The 17,797-nt window shown below is 39.0% G+C and overlaps 1 gene segment (V, D, J or C); it reads right to left on the bottom strand.

Annotated features, from left to right (window-relative positions):
* Window positions 1-11,330: 11,330 nt before the first annotated feature.
* Window positions 11,331-11,916, bottom strand: LOC134466341 (T cell receptor alpha variable 20-like). The segment is given in 2 exon segments: window positions 11,331-11,704; window positions 11,839-11,916. Coding segments are annotated over 2 exon segments (390 nt in total).
* Window positions 11,917-17,797: the final 5,881 nt, after the last annotated feature.

Genomic DNA, 17,797 nt, shown 5'->3' with positions numbered 1-17,797 from the left:
TTCCAAAACCTGTAGAGAATTACCAACCCAGACGGTGAGACACCCACCTTGTGAAACATTTTTAGGTTTTCATGACCATTTGTGTTGACATGGTGTGAATACGTATAATAGCTAGTAATAATATAGTAGCCTATATCCTAGAAGATTTTACATTTGTACTCCACTCCACCATCAAACCTCTAGTCTAAAGAATGAAGCATGTTTATTGGCAATTGAACTGCCTCCCTCTAGTGCTGAAGTAGAGAATGTCATGATGGGGTAAGCTGAGGACTGGAGAAAGATGAGAAGGGATGGTAAAGATCAGCAGACGAAGACCCCATCGCAGATGGAGTGGTGTTGGTCGCAACAGATCACCCAGCAGTGCAATGGCTGGCATTATGTACAATAAAAATGAAAAAGGTTAAAACTGGTTTGACATAAATCTGACCATATCCAACGGTTGTGATTTTTTGCGTAATGTAGAAGCAGACAGTATTTATATGATACTGATATTGATATTGAATAATGATACTGTATTTGGTAGCAAATTAATTTCAGCATGTCACTTTTTACTGTAGACCTATGCCCTATGATTACCCTATGTCCTGTGATTACCCTGATGATGTCCTACGATTGCCCTATGTCCTGTGACTACCCTATACTGTATGTCCAACTGTTATGTTCTACAATTATCCTACAATGCATGAGTGATGCTCTATGAACAATGTAACGACTGCACATTATTCGAAAACAAGATCAAACGATAGATACTGTCGGGGCCCTATGTTCAAAGACAATTGATGACGATAAAAAATGTTGCTTTCAGGAAGCCTGCCACATCCTATTTACAACAGGAGTGACCACATTTGGATAATTTCTCCATGTGGTTGAAATATGAGAATATCAGTGAGCTCTAGTTTTTGTACAGTTTCTCAGTCTCTTTATATGACTGGGCGTAAACCTGTAGAGCACAATAGTAGAGAGCAGTGTCTGCCAGAGTTAGGTTTTTAATAACAAGTTCAGTTGTCTCACTGGATGCTGTTGCTTCAAATTGATGTATATGGGGGTTATCATCAGCTGTGTGACCTTGAGCTCCTTTGAATAGTAAATATTGAGGTCCTCCACTTGGATACCGTCTGTACCAATAAATATGGATATTGTCAAAGCTTGGTAAGATTGCAGCTTTTTTGAATTCCCTTCCATACTGCTCATGCTGGTGCAATTTTATAAGCCAAGATATTTGGAAAAAAAAGATGTGAGGATTTCTTTAAATTAAGAAATTAAGATGTGAAGAGACTTGAGATTGCTGCCTATGATATTAAATCATAGTTATAGTACCTTATAGTGTAGTATAGTATATAGCATAGTATAGTATAGTATAGTATAGTATAGTATAGTATAGTATAGTATAGTACAGTATAGTATAGTATAGTATAGTATAGTGTGCCCGATATAAAAGGTGCATTTTACAGTTTGTGCATGCTATGTTAAACATTCACCTGTCATCAATAGCAGTGAGTTCACCATGCAGATGAGTTGGCTACCCGTCATCACGGCTCCTTGAGGATTCTCTCTGGTTTACTGTATCAGCTGCACAACATGAGTTATACTGTTTGTCAAATGCAGTAAGTCATTGCTAGCAATTCTGATTGGTGGACCAGAATTATCAGAATGTCCACTAGGTGGCTATTCGGGACTGGTTGATTCTGATCACACAATAGCCTATCAAGCATCAGTTCAAGTTCAAATATAAAATAGGCCCACCTACAGTTTGAATTTGAAACTGAAAACGAACCATGGAGAGACAGGTTATGTGGGCATTCCTACATGTGCTTGACAAACTCCCCCTGTAGAGTGTGTCCATAATGATGGAATTGCAGAAGGGAGAGTGGCCATGATGATGATAATGATTACCTCTGCCAAGGAGGTTATGTTTTTGGTCTTGTTGGTTTGTCTGTCTGCTTGTGTGTCTGTCAGCAGGATAACTCAAAAAGTTGTGGAGTGGTTGGAAATTGCAAAAGGAGCAAGTGATTACATTTTGGTGGTGATCCCGGGTCACGATCCAGATCCAGGATTTAAAAAAAAAGATTCCTCTCCTTTGTGGAATAGGACGAGTTTGACATTCTCTCTCCCTGAGTGCATTTCTAGTTCATTGTTGTTTTCAAGCACTTATAGCTACATGAAAAAGAGAGAGGTGACAGCCCAAAATGTCACTGTCAATGTGTGTCTGTATTACTTTTACTCTATTACTCTATGTTACAGGTACATTTCACACAAATGATTACTTTGTACACCACCATGTCAGAATTCCAAATCATTTATAACAGTTCATGTAGGCCTACTGTATCTCTGAGGATGGCATTCAATTTACCTGGAGACATTTACATACACCGACTTTGATCATGTTTCTCTTCATAGTTAAATACAACAATCATTGCACTAAATCCTTGCATGTGATAAAATTCATTGTGAAAGACATAGACTACAAAGAGGTGCTTGGGTTTTTGTACTGCACTGTTATGTTTCCTGCCACTGTGGGCTCCAGGGCACAGTAGTAGACAGCAGAGTCAGACACCTCAGCTGAGGAGATGTTCAATTCAACCCTTTTATCTTCTTTATACACTGCCATTGTGGCACGAGGGTGAGGGGGAGTTGAGTTCACCTTGAAGTCTCCGGACTCCATGGCCAGAACAATGAATTCTGGTCTAGATCCTGGATACTGGCGATACCACTGGAGGCTGTTTACAGAGACACGGTAGGTGCAGGACAGATAGGCAGTTTGGCCTTCTGGGATGATCATCTCTGTCCTGTTTGGAGAAATGTCTTCTTGCCAACTGTAATCTTAAAATGCAACAAAATTACTGCTAAGTTCTGATATAGACAGGGCTCTAAATTAACACCAGCCAACTAGCCAAATGCTGGTGAAATTTTAGTTTGGTCAACAAAAGATCAACTTACTAGCCACTTTGGCCCATTAGTGAGTGTGTGTTTGACAGGTAAGATTACCATCGACTAGCCATTTTGGCTGGTGATGAAAAAAAGTTCATTTAGAGCCCTGGATATAGATGTATAAATATATATATATAACCTTTATGACTGTTTGATTAGATAATCTCTTTGTATTTTATATATGTTTAGAAACACAAGCCTACCTGCACCGATTAAACACAGAAAGAGAAGACAGAGCATGGTGATGATTTGGGTCCAAGTGTTGGCATAGATATGTGACAGCTGCAGCACATGCTTCCCTTTCTATACATGACATCATACAGTACAATCAGTCAGCTTCTTGATCCCACCTCTTACATACTGTACCTGCTATGAAATGGAAGGCACCCCAAACCTCTGTGCTGTATTGCACAACAACATGCACTCAATACAGTATGTACTATCTATTGAATTGGGATTGAGTCTTCAATGAAACCCATGGTCCGGTTTTGAACATCCCCTTAATGACCTTGATGTTTTGGCCCCTTGATGAAAACTAGCAACAAATCCCAAGCATTCAAAACAATTTCTTTTGTGTCCAGTGTTTGGTGAGACAGCAGTTCAGTAAATTTGAAATGAGAGGCAATCTTCTTTTGTGATTTCTGTTCAGTTCAATCAGTCAGCCACATGAGCTCAACAGAACTACAGTGTAGAGGAAAAGGCCATGGTGAACATGTCTACAACAGAGCTACAGGAGAAGGCCACAGTGGACATGTCTGCAACAACTGAAATGTCTCCATCTGCTGGTGAGGTAGAAAGCACCACATTACATAGCACATCCTCTCTATGTAACACTGGTCACATCTTAAATACCCAGTGACAGACACTGGTGAATGGATACCTATATTGTCATTATTCTTACAACTGGATGTCTTTGGCCCGCAGAGTAAATTAAGGTGGTGAGAATTTTTCATCTGCCACAGTGGATTGTTTACTGTTTACTGTAACACAGTATGTACAGGGCAGAGAGGCTGTCTGACCCTCCGAGACGAGAACCTCATTCCATGATGATGGGTCAATGTCATTCTGTAAACAGAGTTGAAGGTGAAGATTGTGCACATCCTTGGGAAAGGTGCCGGACAAACTGACTGTAGTTTTTGGAGTGAGAGGTCCACACACTCAAAATCCTTTTTTGTTTTCTTTTATTATTTCATGGCTGGCCAAAAACAACAAACAGATGAAGAAACACTTTAATATTGAGCTAAGCGTGTTGTGCATGTATGAATAATTCTGCTTTTGGGTTGCAGGACTGAACCACACCTGTGGATAAAAACAAGAAATAACATTGTGTAGATCCACGCCAGACCCTAACAACCTGTATAAACATGTACCTGTGAAAACTGCATTTAAAACAGGCTCCATATCCACAGGCGTCAAAATAACCACCCCTCACAAATGGAATTCTAAAGTACTGCTTTGGCAAAATGCAATTGTTAATATCCATGCAGGATTTACAGAAGGTAACGACTTGCACACAGTATGCAGATGTCTTTGGAAATTTAAGATGAAACATATCATAATGTGCAATGTATGTGGTTTACTTTGTAGTCATGAGGCAGGTTTTTGTAAGACAGTTAGTGGTTTAGTGTCACTGTGGGCGTCAGAGCACAGTAGTACACAGCAGAGTCAGAGACTTGAACAGAAGAAATCTTCAGCAAGACTTTCTTCTCATTCTTCTCATTGTTCTCATTTTTCACTCTGGTCGATATCCGAAGATCTACCGTTGAATTTACATCATTGGTTTGGGAGCTTGCAGTAAGCACAAGAAACGTTGGAACTGATGCTACATACTGACGATACCAATGAAGAGTGAATGCTGACACATTGTAGTCACAAGTCAATGTCACATCTTGTCCCTCAATGACAGTCTGTTCTGTTTTGGAGGGATACATGTTTTCTTCTGAACTGAAACCTGCAGGAAAGATAAATTAGCTTTGTTTTATTTTCAGAGCTGTGCATCTCAAGCAGTTGCTTAAATGCCCATTACAAAACACCAGAAATATTTCCTCACCTTGTAAAAGGCAAATCAGCGCAATAAAAAATGTGAAAGCCATAGTGTCTCCTGATGAACATTAAGAACTCAAACTGACATGTTCTTTGAAAGCCACTCCTACAGTATAACCAGTCTGTATCAAGCCCCTCCTTTAAAGTCATTGAGCCCGTTTATATGTGCATCAATAAACCGTTTATGATCAGGTTTTTGGAGTTACCGGTTTATTCGAGCGCTCATGTAAACGGAATAAACAGTTTTCATAATCGGGTTATTGCCGTTATCGGTTTATCAGTTTTTGGCTAATAAACTGATTTCTCGTGTCATGTAACCAGCATAATCGGGTTATTGTCAGGTTATTGACATTCTAGAAGGATAAGTAGCCAATCACAAGCCTCAAACCCTAGCTTCGTGTCACACACTTTAGTCAGAGAGAAAGAATCTCTGCTTTAGTGGAACACAGTCAATCGACGAACTGCATCCGATAACCTGATTATTGCGGCCATATAAACGGGCTCAATGATGTCAAATGTAAAGAAACGGCACATTGGTTAAACAAAAAATACATGAAATCAACCAACCATTAAATAAACAATTTAGATCAATAGGTGTAAGACATAATCCTCATGAAGTTGACACAGTTTTCCCAAAAGTTTAAGAAAAACATACAGTGCGCATATGTTCTACTTTGCTTCCTTCAACCAGTAGATGGCAAGCATATGTCTACTGATCCTTGTCTCTCTGCTCCGTATTTATCCATTTCAATAGCTATATCAATTATGATGATACTATTACTCACCTGGTGGTGGGTATGGTGATAATGACATGTTACCTCAAGAAGAACAAATACCAACAGGTAATAACATATCATACCAATAGGAACTCATTACTGATCTGATTATTTGTATATGTTGAATAAATTCTCAATATTCTTCAATGGTAAAGCAACAAAATACCTCAGTTTGCGAAATATGTGCACGTCTTATCATTTGTTTTTTTATTGTTGTGTGCTGAATAAAGTGTGATAGTAACTTTATTATGAAATGAAGGCATGTCTTTTCCTGTGTGTCAGGCAGGTTTTTGTATGACAGGTAGTGGTTTAGTGTCACTGTGGGCCTCAGGGCACAGTAGTACACAGCAGAGTCAGAGACTTGAACAGACGAGATTTTCAGAGAGACTTGGGTTTTGTCTTCATTAACGGTGGCAGACATTCTGTAATCCACATCTGATCTTGAATGTGCTCCCTCGTTGCTGGCAGTCAAGACAAGAAATTCAGGAGCTGATTTGGGATATTGACGATACCAAAACAAAGTGTATGCTGATACACTATAGTTACAGGAGAGTAACACATCGTCTGACATCACTGCAAACTCTGTTGTTTTGAGTGACTTGATCCCATCTCCTGAAATAAGCCCTGTGGAAATCAATAAAAACAAGTCAAAACATCAATGTGATACAGTACTGGCATTACTACTCCAAAAGAAGTCAAATTCTACATTTGCAGATCTTACCAACAAGAGCAAACAGCAACAGAACAGGTCCCAGAGTCATTGTCACTAGTGCACTAGTACTTGTCACCATCCTTCTGCTCAGCCTTTGTGTCAGCAGAACAGAACACACACCAAGTCACACTCTTCGCCCGCCCCCTCTTCTGGATTGTAGGAGCTAGTTTAGTGTATACCACACAGTCATTTCAGTGTGTCAGTCAGTCAGTGGATGACCACACAGTCAGTGGTATAAGTAGATTATTGTAAAATACCATCAACATTCAAATTATGGCAATAATTGTGTTGGCTTTATATCAATTATATATCAAAGGGCTTTGTTTGTCTTCAATTCCTTGAAACAGTAGTTGGTTGGTTTTTGTATGAGTGTTGTGTGTGTGTTGTTGCCACTGTGGGCTGCAGAGTAGTACACAGCAGAGTCAGACACCTGCATATGCTGGATGGTCAGGGGAACCGGTTTCATGTTTGAGTTAATCAGAGCTCTGAATCTGGCTTCAAACTCTTTCTGAGTCTGGTTAACAAAGTTATGCCTCAATAATATAAACTCTGGATATCCTCTGGGTCGCTGAATATACCAGTATAGATATGGTGTTGTGTCGGTGGTCTTGTAGTTGCAGGCCAATTTGAGCGTGGCTCCCACTTGGGCTATTAGATCACCATTGGGTTGATCAACAGTGTCTTTACCATTGCACTCATCACACCACTACGGAGTAACAAAGTAAGTGATTGTAACTATAATGCTTAGCCATGGCTTCATGATTAACTCCCCTGGTTGCATGCAATTCCTCTGATCAACTGTTCTCTTGCAGTAGTCCTGTCTTTTCAGTGTACTGAACCGTTTCAACGGTCTCGTGAGGCTGCCTTCAAATACAGTGCACCTTTCAAAATGATGCCACCTTGTGGCTAGTATGTATATTGCAGTTGTTGTCCATCAGAGGCCAATGATGGAATGTTTTTAGGGCTGAGCATAATATGGACTATAAAAGTCCATTAACATGTTGGAATGCCAGGTGCTGATTTCTAAACAAAATGAAGACCTAATAGTGGAGCATATCCAATTTAGTGTCATTGTTTTGCTTTGTCATATTAGGCTACTCTGATTACTTTGCCACTCAAAACTAGGCTATAGATTTTGATGTGTCTTCCCCAGAAGACATGATTCATTTTCATACTGATGTTTTAAGATCCTGATTCTACTTCATTTGCATACAGTAGGCCTATATATCCAAGGACAATATACTATGGCTAACATTTCAGAAGTGCCATGGCATCTTGTCATGTCAGTTGTTCCCAGAGGTTTTTGTATGGCAGTGAGTGTGGTTTTGTCACTGTGGGCTCCATGGCACAGTAGTAGACAGCAGAGTCGTAAGTTTTGGCAGAGCTGATGGTAAGGAAGATTTGATTCTTCTCCTTGTTCAGTATTCCAGACAGACGAGGATCAGAGCTGAACTCCTGGGCTTCATCAGGGCTATACACACTCATGAGGTACTCTGGCTTGGATTGTGGATACTGCCGATACCACATCAGATAGGTAGATGAGGAGTAGTTGCAGGACAAGGTTGGTGTATCACCCTCCACTATGGTCAACTCATCACCATTTGAAGTGATAACATTTGCAGATGTCCAGCCTTAATTAAATTAGGGAAAAAGCAATGTAAAATTCTGATGCATAGCATAATAACATGCATGGTAAAGTTTAGCTCAACATGTGTAAATGTGATGTTATATTCTAAATGAAATGCATATTGCTAAATAGAAAAATAATAAGTAAGATTTACCAACAAAGACTGCTAATAGTAACCCAACACAGAAGAACATATTTCCAGACTACAGAATGCTTGCTCTCTGAACTAGCTCCGACCATCTGAATGTTTTTTCAACGCCCACATGTCTTTGACTAAAGAGAAAACACCTCCTCCTCCTGTCCCATGTGTCTGTGAGGAAGAGAAAACATTTTCTGCTTTCTGAATGGTTTGACTCAAAAGCTTTTAATGTGGAATTGACACAGGAAATGAAAAACAAGATAGTTAATTGTAATAGGCTTATTTAATTATGCTTGTGTAATGCATGTACCAATGCCCCATCTGAGCACAGTGCAGTGAGACAGTGAGGCATCATTTTAAAGAGGGTTTTTGTATCATGGTGTGTTTGATTCCTGTCACTGTGGGCCTCAGAGCACAGTAGTACACAGCAGAGTCAGACACTCGCAGATCCTGGATGGTCAGAGGAACAGAGCTGGAGGAGAAGTCCAGTTTGGAGTGAAATCTCTCAATTAACTCGGTAACATCATATTTAGTCCTCATCAGTAAATATTCAGGAGAGCTGTCTTTTTGTTTCTTGTACCAGAACATGTACGGATTTGAATCAGATGTGTTATATGTGCAGGGCAAAGTCAATGTTTCTCCTTCAGATCTGATGATTTGGGATTCAGGTTGATGAACTTCATCGGCTGCTTTCACTCTGTTTGCTGTAAACACATTGAAAAAAATTAACATCAAAGGTACAAACACAAACAATGATTAAATAAGAAAAAAGTGAAAGAAATTTTCCCTGGGTAACATATGAGATACATAAGCAGCAGGCCTATTTGTGCGCAGTGTGTCATGATTCTAAGAATGTGATTTAAGGCAATGTGTAGCTGTCTTTTTGACAGGCTGGGGGCCCTGAGCTTCCACTGTGAAGTTTGGAAGGAAGTGAGTTGATGTGAGTTAAGTTGTGAGAGACAATGCAGCCTTTGTTTATTTGGCTCCCTCTAGAGGGATAAACCACCATGAATTCTCAAGGCTGACACACAAAAAAACATAGGCCTACAGTTCTACCTGTACAGGATATAAATCATCAATTTGATAATTCATAATTTGAAGACACCCCAGACTGTGTCATGAAGGATGAGCACACCGTAAGGTATAAATATTTAGGTGTGGTGAGAAGATGCGCCTCTGCCGTAAGGTATAAATATTTAGGTCTGGTGACAGGTGTCACCACATGAAGCACTCCGCTCCAAACCTCTAAAAGTTGATAACTGATATTAACAGACAGACAGGAAATGGTTTTGATCTGTATAGGCATGAAAGGCATCAAGCAGCAGTGAGTTATTGTTGAGCTTCTCACCGTCTTTGTAGCACTGGGGAACTCTTCTCAGGGCACAGTGGTAGAGAGCTGTGTCTGCCAATGTCAGCTGCTCAATTGTGAGTTCAGTTGATGAGTGGGATGTTTTAATCTTAAACCGTTTGTCAGATGTATGTTCACTTGACTCTGATCGAGCCCCTTTTCTCACTAAGTACTGGGGTTCTTTGCTTGGATATTGCCTGTACCAGTAAAGCCATATGGAACTGCTGCTGGTTTCAAATGTGCATTTCATTGTCACTGATTCCGTTTCAATACTGGGCATCATTTCAAGATCAGGACCGATGCTGTCAGCCATTACATCTAGAAAAAAACACACACATACACTCACCCTTACATCAGTGCAAAAGGGGACAGAATTGCATGTAGTATGATAAAAGTCATTACAGGAGATAGTTAAAATGGCTAGAAACATCTACCTGAAGACAAAATGAGGACAAGCAAAAATCTTATCTGCTTGAGAAACATAGTAGTTACGATCTGTGTGGCTTCTCTCTGATGTGCAGTTGGTGTTTGCCTGAGCGAGTATGTGCAGAGTGAAGATAAAACAAGACACAGGAAGTAAACCTGTAACTCAGTTAATGACAAAAGCTATCCCAGCACAACACTATTAGGCCTACATACTAGGGCTGCACAATTAATCGAAAATAATCGAAAATCGTGATAGAATCGTGAAATCGAAGTCATGATTTTACGTAATCGTGATTTTATCGTGGCAATAGTGACTTACCTTTGAGAGCGTCCTTGAAGACAGAACATACTGACAGGCTGGTGTTTCTGGCCATAAATCTATCCACCTAAGTTTCATGCTATTGCCTTTACATAATTATTACAATTCATTTGATTTTGCTCATCCCGTATACAATTCATTCATTGTTATATTTCATCTTGTTATATATATATTTGTTTTAATCTCCAAAAAAAATCAATAATCGTGATTAATAATCGTGATAAAGATTTTGACTAAAATAATCGTGATTATGATTTTTTTTCTATAATCGTGCAGCCCTACTACATACAGAGGGCTACTAGGTCGGGTGATGCACTTGTCATACAGAGGCATACATGGGTTGGCTGCTCATTCCAGGCCACCTCAATGGAGGAATATATTAAAGAGGCCTTATTCAAGTCCAACCTTTAGCATGAAAAAATGCCAGAGTGTGTGATACCCTCTTTTGCCCACAGCTTCATTGTATTTATTTTACTGTTACTTTAACTGTTATTAAGATATATTGTTGCCATATTTACTATATATCTTACTAGGATTTAATATTATGTAGGCTAATCAACCATAATGCATTGTGGAGATCTTCATCCATGGTACAATACAATGCAATGGAGAATATAACTGAAGACAATGGTAAAATGTCATCAATAGGACACATCATGATCTGAAGTGAAATATAATATTGCTCTTTACATTGCTTACCCTACTATGGAATTACAGCAGTGATTATTTTAATAACACTATCAGTACATGAAGCTTGAATAAATTGTGATGTACAACATGTGAAATGCCCTTTGGCACATGTATTAGTATCAGACGGCAGTAGTAGAGACACTTTATATGGCTGTACTGTTTATTGATGAGTATTGATGATAGTATTATTATATTCATTGAATCATTAAAAATAGGCATTTCTGACAGAAATTGTATGTGGTATGTGCTATAATCATTCAAAAAATATCCAGGTTTGTAAAATGTGTTTAGCAAAATGTAGCAAAAAGACTTGCCATTTGCCAGGGAGAAGACTAAGTTAAATTTACTAGAGGAAGTGAGGTTTTTGCACTGTGCTGTGTGAATTAATCCTCACTGTGGGCCTCAGGGCGCAGTAGTAGAGAGCAGAGTCTGAGGCTTTAACAGGGGAAATATCCAGAAACACTTTGCTCTTAGTCTTTCTCCCAGACATATGAGGATATATGCCCGATGTCTCATTTTTCTCCTCACTGACAATGGTCATCAGATGTTCAGGTGATGATTTTGGGACCTGCTGATACCAGAACAGGGTGGCTAACCCGATGTAGGAGTAATTGCAGGAAAGAGTCATGTGAGATCCCTCCACAACAGACACATCAGCAGCCATCTCTGAAGAAATGTCATTCCCATCAACGACTCCTGTGAAACAGAACACAAAAACATCATTCATCTTGATTTTACCATATCAGTATGTGTAGCCTACTGGAAATATACAATTCATCACAGAATGTCATAATGAATAACTATAACAAATTGAATATAAAAAGTTGCACCTGTGATTGCAAGGAGAAGTAGCACCGAGCACAACAGCATGTTGGATTCCAGAAAAATACAGTAGGCAGCCAGCTTGAAGTCATACGTTATGTAGCCTGTCTGTCAGTATGGAGGAGAAGAAGAAGATTTGAGAGTCATCCCTGCAGGCTCCTCCCCCTCCTCAGTGTCAGTGGGGACCATTACTGTGTATCTCTGACCGTATGACCTATAGGAGACACTGTGCAGTACAACCAAATTGAGATTAACTAGAAAAAGATGGATTGAGGGTGTACAGTCCTCTACCAGTGAGATGCAGTGCATTGGATGCATTATTCATTATGGCATTAGTTGTGAACGGTCAGTCTCTTAATGTGGCTTGTAATCTGCTCTTATACAGCCTTCTCTCTGTCTCTTAATTTTGAAGGAAAATGTTACACCACATTTAAAAAACAACTGGTGCATTTTCTCAAGAAAAGTTTGAGACTGCCTGGTGGTCAATAGTGGAATAACATGTTTACATGAAGAGTGACAGCAGAGTCCTCTGGTATATTGAGGGATTGTATATCCCAAACTCTTTTCAGCAATCCCACATTTCTGTCAAAGGTATGTTAAAAAATGACATAACCTGGCAACTGTCTTTCTCCTATCAGCATACCCTTGAATCTGCCATAAATTCAGAAAGTGTACTCTACAGTTGTTTAAACTAAAGACTGCCTCCCTGTGGTTAAAAGGGAAATTGCACTAAGAGCTGTAAACAAACCTTCACACTTGTGAGCAAAGGGACTGTTATAGATTTGCTCCTTTGATCTATGAGGTTGTGGACAGCAATTTAATTTATTTTTTGATAGGCCTATTTAAACACCCAGAGAATATTGCTGTGTACAATTATTGTTCAGTTGTAGGAGAGGATTGTGCACATCCCAGGGAAAGGTGCATGCAGGACGAAGGGCAACTGTAGTTTTCAGAATGAAAAGTCTGCACTCTTAGAATCCTTTTTGCTGTTTTTTGTTTTTTTTTCATGGCAGGATAACGTTTCGACCTCAACAGTCTTCTTCAGATTTTCTACAAACACAGTCTGAGTGGTGATTAGAATAGGCATATTCATCTGAGAGGTTTTTGTTTGAGGATGTGTGTTTGTGATTCACTGTGGGCCTCAGGGCGCAGTAGTACACAGCAGAGTCTCCAAGTTCAGCAGAAGAGAGATGTAGAAACACTTCATTTTTAGTCATTCTCCCAGAAAAGCGTCCATATTCCTCAGTTTTCCCCTCAGTGTAAATGCTGAGGAAATGTTGGGGAGGTGAGTTTGGATTCTGGCGATACCATTGCAGGGCACGTGATGATCCGGACGGATAGGAATAGCTACATGAAAGATTCAGATCAGATCCTTTAACTGTAGAGGCCTCAGTCCTGTTAGAAGTGATTTCTTGGCTGACTGGGAAGGAGAAAAAAAACATTCACATTTTAAATTAGGTTTGTCCTGTGACATTACTAATATAACTTCAAGTAGCTTCTATGAAGGTGTACAAATGATTAAATAAAAAATACATTAAATAGACATACCTGTGAATGGAGTGAAAAGCAGAACCGTTAACAGCAGCATGCTTGAATTAATATTTAGTAAACAAAAGGTGAGAGTTCGGATCTGGAACATTGTCACTGTGAACACTGATGACAGTGATGTCATATGTGAGAAACAATTTCATAACATCTTGTATGCAAGCCCCTCCCCTTCTCGAAATATGAATCTTTGCTTCATATTTAAGATCCTTCATAAAGTATTGAAATCGGTTCCAATCACTTTCCCTTTCAAAGCAACACAAAAATATGTTTTCACAAATAGGCTACATAGTAGTTCTACCTATCATGAATCATGTCAAATCTGTAATGAATTCACAATGGTAATAAAATTGTAACACTTTACAGAATGGGTTACATGAGTAATGACGGAATAATGTTTGAAGTAGTGTCTTGACCACGGCAAACTGAGAATAAAATAAATTAAAATTAAATAAAAGCTATGACACATAGTCACTGAGGTCCTCAAGTTTCACATACTGTACATTCAAAAACAGACATTGTTTACCTGAGAAGCAGACAGTAAGAAGTATGAGTCCCAGCTTTCCCCTCATGTTTCCTGATAGATGCAGCATCTGTTCTGTAGAGATGAAGACACACACGTCTCTATGTGTTCATGCCATGATGTCAACATGATGCTTTTTTCAAAATGCTCCCTCTGATGGTTGATGTATGTATTGCAGAATGCTGGTTCATCATAGCCGTAATGTGACTCTCTTAAGAGTTGGCCAATTTGTCTCCACACACACACACACACACACACACACACACACACACACACACACACACACACACACACACACACACACACACACACACACACACACACACACACACACACACACACACACACACACACACACACACACACACACACACCTTATGTACTTCACTGATAGAACTTTTGAAGACAAAAGCAGTCATCTATTACAGTAACTGTGGGACACTGTGCAGGAAATGGTCAAAAAAGGTAGGCTACTGCAACTATGCTGCTCATTGAAACTGGGTTGCCTATTGCCAAATTTGACCTTTTCATGAAAGTTTACTAAGTAATAAACTAATATTTTCTAGTATGGCCCAAGTGAAGTCATTTTTGCAGCTAAAAATGGCTATTTCTGGCAATTCAAAATGGCGGACCATGGAGAAGATCCCCCTTTTCATGTAGGGTAGAATGCCCTAATGTGGGACAATTTTTGTCACTTCAACTTTGGTGGCATATTAAAATTTAATGACAACATCTCAATACAAACAAATTACACCCCTTTAATCCTCTAGTTGTGCTCTAATCAAATAAAACCTTTAAAAACATGTTAAGTGTTTCTAATTTGAATAATTTGGATATTAATGTAAGTTGGTCAAAAACCATGGTTATCCCTAAAGTGGGACAATCGGTTTCCTAATGTGGGACAGTGTATATTAAAAGGTCTCTAAAACATGTTTGTGTAAAATATTAATTCAAAATGAGATCTGCCACTCTTTAAGACATATCAGCTACACATTTAGAGCATGTTTTATGAATTCATTTTACTTTCTTTTATTGGTAAATATGACTGAGACTGTTTGAACCCATTGCACATAATTGCATGGTCACTTCAACATGGCAGCTCTATTTGAGGAAAGGACTTCCGGTTTTTGGACCCAAATGTTGTGTTGATAGCTGTGCTCCAGTAGATTAGGCCAGGAAGACTGAAATACACCTTTGATATGTAAATATCCATTTTCTTATGTGGACATGGTGTTTGACTTCATAGTAATTGTTTGACTTATTAAATTACTACTTTTACAACTGTCCCACATTAGGAAAATCTTGTGTCCCACTTTAGGACGCACCTATCCTTAAGTGGGACACTAATAATATGGTTTAAAAATAAAATATGACATTATTTTATATACACCACACATTATTTTCTGATGAACATATACCTACCCAACATATTTATAAAAAAAAATGACAATGTTGTTTTGATTGGAATTGATTTATACCCTAAAGACAAATTTGGCCAAATGCTATGTAATTTGCCATTTGACGGACTTCACCCAGGGTCCTTCTTCTTAATTGTAACCCCTCCCTGGAGTATTACTATACATTTACTAAATCATGATATTATGATAACAGGATGATAGGGCTTTTATTTGGTTATAGTTTTGTAAATATTTACCAACTTGGGGCAAAGCTACACCCCTTAAACCTTAAGGTGTCCCACATTAGGCATTGTCCCACTTTAGGGCATTCTACCCTATGAAAAGTGCAATTTTTCCAGTCATAATGAATACTTACAATTTGATAGTGGTGGTAAGTATTCATGAAAAGGGTAACATTCGTGAATGGGCAGCATGAATTCTGGAAATAAACACTTAAAAATCTCACACAGTGTCCCTTTAAAAAAAACTAGGGTACGGCCCTACTGGTCTAATGATATAGGCCTATATAGGGCACTGGGCCATGCCAAACCAGGTTCGATTCCTTCCCCGACTCTCTCTCCCCACTCATCTCCTGACTATCTCTCACTGTCCTATCATTAATAAAGGCAAAAAAAACCTTTAATAATAAAGACTTTAATATAGCCATAAAAAATAGCTAGGAAATTCTATCTGGGTGTGTGTTGGTAATAAACACAATGCTGAGTTGCTGATTAATTATTTCAGTCATTTCAGTGAGGAAGCAGGTGCAACCACAGTTGTTGCTCACCACAGGTATACATGATGATATTGAACTGATAATTATGCACAGACAGGGTATTTCTTTACTGTAATTTTTAAACATGAGTTTTTGTACAGCTCCTCAATGTTTTATATCACTGGGTTCCTCTAATAGCACAGTAGTACTGTGATGTGTCTGCCAGAGTCAGATCATTGATGGTGAGTTCTGTATATGTGCTGGCCACATTAGAGGTAAATCGTTGGTCAACGCGCTGGTCACCACTTCCTAGATCCCTTCTCCTCAAAAGCCATTGTGGTGCCTGATCAGAATACTGCCTATACCAGTACAGCCAAGCGTAATTGGTTTGCTCATATGTACATTTCAGTGTCACTTTCATTCCCTCTGGTTGACTGACACTTTCAACTTCAGGGTAAATTTTGTCAGCCATTACATCTGCAAAGGAAAATTCATATATTCGTGTAAAACAGCACTGTAATGCTAATCTACAAATGTAAAATTACATGAACATTAAACCTGGTCTTGTTTACCATTTGTTATGAAGAGAATGAGGAGCATTGATATGTCCATGTTGCTGCCAGGACTGCTCAGTGCTGAATGCTCCAGGTTGGTCAGTGTGCTGCTCAATGATGAATATACAGGAAGTACAAGTGACATGTTTTAAAATTATTATTATTATTATTATTGTTATTGTTGTTGCTGTTTAGTTGACTCTGTGGTCATCTCACATAGGTCTACAGTAAGACGGAAGGCCTAGGCTAATCATACTGACAAATAATATTTTTTCAAAAATGTTCAGTCCCCTTCATAGCATAGGAACTATTTTACGTTTATTTGGAAAGGAATGGGACAAGAAATGAGTGGGAGTTATAGGTGGGGAAGAATTGGGATATGACCCAGACTGGATATGACCCTTGAACCTGTGGCCCCATGGGCAAAGGCCCACATGTGGTATGCATCACTTAGCACAGTGCACCATAGCCCAAACCCCTAGAACCCATGATGTCTAGTCCACCTTTAAGTGATAATGACTGAAGTTTGAGATTAATGCAAATGGCAAGCATTCGTTGAAAGGTGCAGTTTGCTACTTTGGCAGGTGTTGCAAGAGTGCCACCATGTGGTTAAAATATGAATTGCTCTCATTGCAACAAGCTTCAAGACCCAGGGAAGTGTACCTTGCTAATATTGATTTTATATCTCCAGTAAATTCAGTAAATGAGTAAAGTGGGGAATGGAAAAAAACTGGGAATTTTGAATTGTTACTGATATTGCACTGCCTATGTATATTTCAAATTGTTGTTGACTACATGTTGCTTGTTTATAAATGTCCTACCTTGACTCATGAAATACAGATACCGAATATTCATATTACAGTAGGATGAAAGACAAAATAAGACAGATCCCTTGAAAAAGTGTAGATTTTATAATGTGGTTCAATCTGGGAGGTTTTTGTGTGAGGATGTGTGTTTGTGATTCACTGTGGGCCTCAGGGCGCAGTAGTACACAGCAGAGTCTCCAAGTTCAGCAGAAGAGAGATGAAGAAAGACTTCGTTTTTGGTCATTCGTCCAGACAGACGAGAATCTACATCAGCGGTCTCATTTTTTCCCACCATGTAAATACTGAGGAAATGTTGGGGAGGTGAGTTTGGATTCTGGCGATACCATTGCAGAGTAGTTGATACAGAAGAGGAATAGCTACATGAAAGAGTCAAATCAGATCCCTTCAGAGCAGTGACTTCTGTTCT

Source organism: Engraulis encrasicolus, chromosome 16 (assembly GCF_034702125.1).
Source record: "Engraulis encrasicolus isolate BLACKSEA-1 chromosome 16, IST_EnEncr_1.0, whole genome shotgun sequence".
In the NCBI taxonomy this organism is placed as follows: Eukaryota; Metazoa; Chordata; class Actinopteri; order Clupeiformes; family Engraulidae; genus Engraulis; species Engraulis encrasicolus.
Note: the sequence above shows the minus strand (reverse complement) of the source record. Positions and strands in the feature narration are given on the sequence as shown.